At 40.6% G+C, this 6,000-nt stretch overlaps 1 protein-coding gene across 1 annotated transcript in view; it reads right to left on the reverse strand.

Moving 5' to 3' along the window:
* Nucleotides 1-6,000, reverse strand: part of DLGAP5 (DLG associated protein 5) — a 35,646-nt gene that overhangs the window by 6,799 nt on the left and 22,847 nt on the right. The window contains exons 13-14 of the mRNA XM_034648687.1: nt 3,643-3,862; nt 40-232 (exon numbers count right to left, since the gene is read on the reverse strand). Of these exons, the coding sequence (XP_034504578.1) occupies nt 40-232; nt 3,643-3,862 (413 nt within the window). The remainder of the gene's footprint in view (nt 1-39; nt 233-3,642; nt 3,863-6,000) is intronic.

Here is a 6,000-nt window from a genome sequence, read left to right on the forward strand (position 1 = left end):
CATCTGTTACTCTTAAATAACAACACATGAAAGAAATACCTGTTTTTAGGAATAGTCGAAAGCAAATTCTCCTTATCAACATGGTCACTTTTGGTACTTTGAGGATGAGGATTCTGTGGTGACACAGTTTGTTGTAGATGGTCCATCTCAGCCCTGCTCTCAGACACAGCTTTGCTGACAGACTTAGGTGTCCTAAGTCTTTGAGAAAGACATTCAGAAGAGATAGAAAGTCCTAGAAGATGAGAGAAATCATTTCAATATCAAAAAGTTCTTTCATTCACTTTTCATTATATCCAGGAAGACAGTGCAAGTTCTTCCTACTACCTGACCAACTAGCCTCTTCCGTAATATGTTTTTTAAAGACAAATGCCTGGGACTTTCAGTTAAAGATAGTATTGAACACTCACATGAGATTCTGTTTCCTCCTGACATCCCACTACTATAAGCAGTGACAGAGATCATCTTAAAAGGCAGAGTGTTACAAAGAATGCCCCCCGCCTTTTTTTACTCAGCAGCTTTTTATTTTTTTAAAAGATTTTATTTATTTATTTATTTATTTATTTATTTGAGAGAGAGAGAGCACGTGTGCACTAGCCGGGGGCGGGGGGCGGGGGGAAGAAGCAGACTCCTCCCTGAGCAGGGAGCCTGATGTGAGGCTCGATCCCAGGACCCTGAGATCATGACCAGAGCCGAAGGCAGATGCTTAACTGACTGAGCCACCCAGGGACTCCTACTCAGCTTTTTAAATTTGAAATACAATTTCAAGGATAAAGGGAACTAAAAAAAGAGACAACAATAACCAGAAAATTTTGGAAGTTGTAATGTAAATGAGTGAGTGGGATATTATTTAGTAGACCCAAGAAAATAAATTCTAAGCCACCAGTCACTAATCAGGAAAGAGAATTAACCCAATTTATACCACAGCATCCCTCAAAAGAATTGGTGGCCTCAAGTATGTCTGGAAGCAGAGATGAAAAGGGAGCTAAAAACAGGAAGATCAGTTCAAAGTCAGTTTAAACAACAAATGGAGCCCTTTCCTCATTTTGCACAGGTAGGCAATTGTCCACATGTTCCCTCCCAAACCAGAAAACTAGAGAGGCTTATTTCCTGGAAGAGGTGAAGGAGAAGGTCTCTGGCTTAGGGGATACCAGGTAAGGTTAAGAGATTGGTACTATATGGAAAAAAGGGGATTACAAACAAACTGTTGAGATGCTCAATTTTTTCCCTCCCACCTGGCTCCTGAAAGGCTGACAGCCAGAATTACACCCTCTAGGCAGCAGACTGGAAGAATCCTTTCTGGGGAATCCTACTAGCCCATGAGAAAAGAATTAAACAGAGTGATGTGTAGGTTCCTAGCTCTATGGCACGGCTAAATCACCCCACAGTAAAGCCCCCATTACCCATGTGCTGCCGGGCAGAGACCTGCTCTTAACCACAAGCAGGGAGTGAATGATCACCGGACAGCCAAGGAAAGCCTCCAACACAAGAGATGAAAATCAAAAGCAAACAAATGAAAATTTCTTGGAACAAATATTGACTGTACAAGGGAAAGAAAACATAAAAGCTATCATTAACATCCTCAGAAAGGTAAGACAGTGGTTACCAAACAAGTACAGAATGTTATAAAATGGAACATTCCAAGAATGAGAAAGAGCTCTTGGGAATTTAAACCATGAGAGCGAAACCAAAAACCGAAAAACAACAACCATAAGAGCCAACATGAAAGTTGAGGAAATAAGGAAGTAAAAAGCAAGTACAGGAAAAATTATAAAAATAGTTCATTTACCAAGAAAAAAAAAAAAGATGTTTCTAAAAAGAAAGACCAGAGAGGACTAAGGAGAGTAAATCCAAGGAACAATTCACACACACACAAAAGCTACACAATTCGAGAAAAAAGTCTACACAGTCAAACAACTCAGGACTCCAAGAGTCCTTAAAAGTGGTTGGGATGCCTCGGTGGCTCAGTCGGTTAAGCGTCTGCCTTCCACTCAGTTCATGATCCCAGGGTCTGGGGTGAGTCCTGCATTGGGCTCCCTGCTCAGCATGGAGCCTGCTTCTCCCTCTGCCTGCCCCTCCCTCCTGCTTGTGCACGGGCTCTCTCTCCCTGATAAATAAATAAATAAAATCTTAAAAAAAAAAAAAAAAGAACTAAAAGTGGTTGCCTCTAGGGAGTGACAAATGGGGTGAGAGGGGTTTCTTGGGGGACTTCTGCTCTGTAAGAAGCCTCATACAAACCATGTGCTCTGCGACTAAAACTCAGTCTTAACAAAATAGATTTGGGCCATAAACCTTAATCTCCCCAGTTGTAAATGCCAAGTTGGGTACAAGAGAGACTAGACGGTGACGAGTTCCTTAGGAAGTTAGCGGCTAGGATCTGTGTTATTAGCAGGAGGCAATTTCTGGATTCCTAGGAAATGCAGCTGCTTAGAATAAAGAATACAAATCAGACCACACCAGGTATAATAGCTAAACTGACAAGAAGGTTATAACATACTTGAGGTGATAAATTTACATTTTATTTTTTATTTATTTATTTTTAAAGATTTTATTTATTTGACAGACAGAGACAGCCAGCGAGAGAGGGAACACAAGCAGGGGGACTGGGAGAGGAAGAAGCAGACTCCTAGCGGAGGAGCCTGATGTAGGGCCCGATCCCAGAACGCTGGGATCACGCCCTGAGCTGAAGGCAGACGCTTAACGACTGTGCCACCCAGGCGCCCCAAATTTACATTTTAATGTAAATATTAGATAGCAGCTCAAGTTTATGTTCAGAAGATTTCCCCGTGGACACAGTTAAGTAATAGGGAAAAAATATCCCTTCAGCCGATTGGTACCAGAACAGGACTTGGCCCCTTTCTCCTTGAAAACAAACATCTAGCACTTAAAGCACTGATAGAATCATCCGAGATTTACGGAAGAGATTACTTTAGCTATGACCTCTCATCACATGGCTTATAAATAATTTCCATCTAGATATATAAATTCAACCTAATAAAGATAGCTTATGAAAAATAGCTATTGAAAAATCATAAGAAAGAAAAATCATAAGAAGACCAGAGTTAGAAATCAGTTAGAAAATCATAAGAAGAATGGTTTCCTGAAGTATTAAAAGCTGGTTTCACTGGAATAGTTTTAAATTAGGAAATCAGGACATTTACTGTGTCTCGTAAAATCTGAGAAGTTTTAAATACAAATGAAAATCAAACCAAACACCACTTTCCGTAAGCTTCATTTTAAAGCACAACTAAAGAAAGGTGAGGGCTTGATGCCTGAGAAGCTTTGCATCTTAAATTCTAATCCAACTCACTAACCAGAAGAAAATCACCTAACTTCTCATGCTTCCATCATGTCCCTTACCTCTTGGGGTCCTGTGACCTACCTCACAGGATTGTGCGATTAAGGGGTAATAACAGATGTGAAACCACTTAGAAAATATAAAAACCATTTTAGAGGATACAGCACACTTAAAGTAATCTAATCATACACATCCAAACCTGCCTTGCATGTGTGAGTGAGCATGCCGTCTATTTCCCAGACTCACAGAGTTCGTAGGCCTTCCTACGAAAACTATTTTTGACCTCTTAGACAAGCTTCCTTCCAACCCAAATATTTCTCTCGAGGAGTCTTAGAAGAAAAACTAACCTGAGAAGGATTTAACAGGACTTTCGATTCTGAAGAATCCAGCATCAAACACTATTTTATCAACTTCCTTTGGCATTACAGACGCCGCTGCCTCGGCAGTTTCTTCCTGCTTCATCCTCTCCCTCATGGCATTTTTTATGGCAGCCAGGCGATTTCTAGCTGCAATTCTTCCACCATCATCCTGTTTGGGTTTACTTGCTACCCCTGAGACAACTTTCTTCTGCAAAGAGAAATTATGAAATGTATTAAACCTTCTCTTTATCATCTTATAAGAAAAATAATTAAACATACACAAAATATATAACACATTCATCATATACTAATCAGGTTCCTCGTATGTGCTAAAAACACTGGGGGCCAAAGGTAAGGGACAAAGCGCCTGCCCTCGAGGAGTTCACAGCTTAAGGAAGGGCTAGATATAGACACTAAGAATAATAAATGTCATGATACAGACAAAATCAGACAGCTATAAGACAACACAAGGCTATCGCCTAAATTGGTCCTCAGAGTCATGGAGAAAGGCTGACAGGAAGTAGTCCTGGAGCTGGAATCACAGTTAGCCAGGCTACGAGATGGAGTGAGGAAAGGACTGGGCGCAGAGAACAGTATGTTTGCAAAGCTGGAAGTGAAAGAAAGCGCAGAGGAGCTGGGAGGAGTTAACCAACAGTTAGATTATAACATCCCTTGCATGTAACCATTTTAAGAAGCTACATTTATATAGAGAACAAAGGCATAGAGCTTATCGATGATTTTTAATTAGGAGATTAACATCATTGGCTTTGTGATTCAGAAAGGTCATTCTGGGGCGCCTGGGTGGCACAGCGGTTAAGCGTCTGCCTTCGGCTCAGGGCGTGATCCTGGCGTTATGGGATCGAGCCCCACATCAGGCTCTNAGGAGCTGGGAGGAGTTAACCAACAGTTAGATTATAACATCCCTTGCATGTAACCATTTTAAGAAGCTACATTTATATAGAGAACAAAGGCATAGAGCTTATTGATGATTTTTAATTAGGAGATTAACATCATTGGCTTTGTGATTCAGAAAGGTCATTCTGTCTACAGCCCAGAGAAGGGACTGGAGGGTTAAGAGCCAGTTAGGAAGGAGACTACTGCACTGATACTGGGAAAGATGACAGTAGTTAGATTAAGGAGGAAAAATGGAAAAACATGAATGGCTTCAAGAGATATTTAAGGGGGTGAATTGAGAGGACTAGCAGTCTACTGGATGTGTGTGGGGTGGAGATGGAAACAGAGAAAGGAGTAAAGAAGATAGCCAGGTTTCCACCTTGGACACCTACTGAGATGCCGATACCGTTCTCTGAGATGCCGAAACAGTGACGTGTGTTCCCATGACTTCAGTTTGGGGCATACGGATTTTAAAATACATGGAGTCAGGATATATAGAGCTAAAGCTTAGCAGTAAGCATGGTTTGAAATATAGATTTGGGATTCATCACAGGATGGGTAACACTGTACAGGGAGAATGTGGAAGGAAAAAATAGAGTTGAGGTAGGAATGTGAATATCACAAACATAGAAGGGATAAATGGAAAAACAAATTGCAAACATGACTCAAGGATGGGCACAGAGGCAGGAGGAAAATCAGAATATAATTTCAAGGAAAGAATCAACAATATTAAATCTCCTGCAGAGGGACTGGATTTTATCAGTAAATATCTAATAATTAAGCAACTAGAGAATCAGTACCCTTGGTGATAACCATTCTAATGCACAGAGAGGGGTGAAGCTGAATTGCAGTGAGTTGGAGAGATAAGTGAGAACCAAAATAGTAGCAACAGAGTACAGATAACTTTTTCCGGAAGCTTGTCTGTGTTTGGGAGCTGGGAACATCACGTTTTTTTCTTTAATGGAAACAAAGATAAGAACCTTGACACGTCTAAAAACTGATGGAAAAGAGAGGGGAAGAGAGAAAACAAGGCTAACTGATGGAATGAGAGATCAATGAATAAGAGGTGAGAGGGAAGGGTATCAAAGTATAATAGTTTTAGTTTCTTTGTTCCATGATCTTAACAGTAGCCTGTAGAGAGACACCTGGTGATATGGGATGGAATTACAAAGCTCTGACAGAATGCCATACTGACATAGCCATTATCTGCAGCACTAATGATATTAATGTTTCCAGGACTAGGTACTCAATAAGAAATACCCACGGCGGCTTCAAAATGTTCCCACATTCTTCACTGCTTAATAGATCTGAAATCCATTCATTTAATTTAGTCACCTGTCATGAGACTTCATTAGTAAAATGACACTGTAATAGGTTCTTTTAATACTCTACCATCTTAAACTCCTACCATAGGATTAAAAACAGAGATTTTGGGGCGCCTGGGTGGCACAG

The sequence above is a fragment of the Ailuropoda melanoleuca genome, chromosome 20, assembly GCF_002007445.2.
Source record: "Ailuropoda melanoleuca isolate Jingjing chromosome 20, ASM200744v2, whole genome shotgun sequence".
Lineage (NCBI taxonomy): Eukaryota > Metazoa > Chordata > Mammalia > Carnivora > Ursidae > Ailuropoda > Ailuropoda melanoleuca.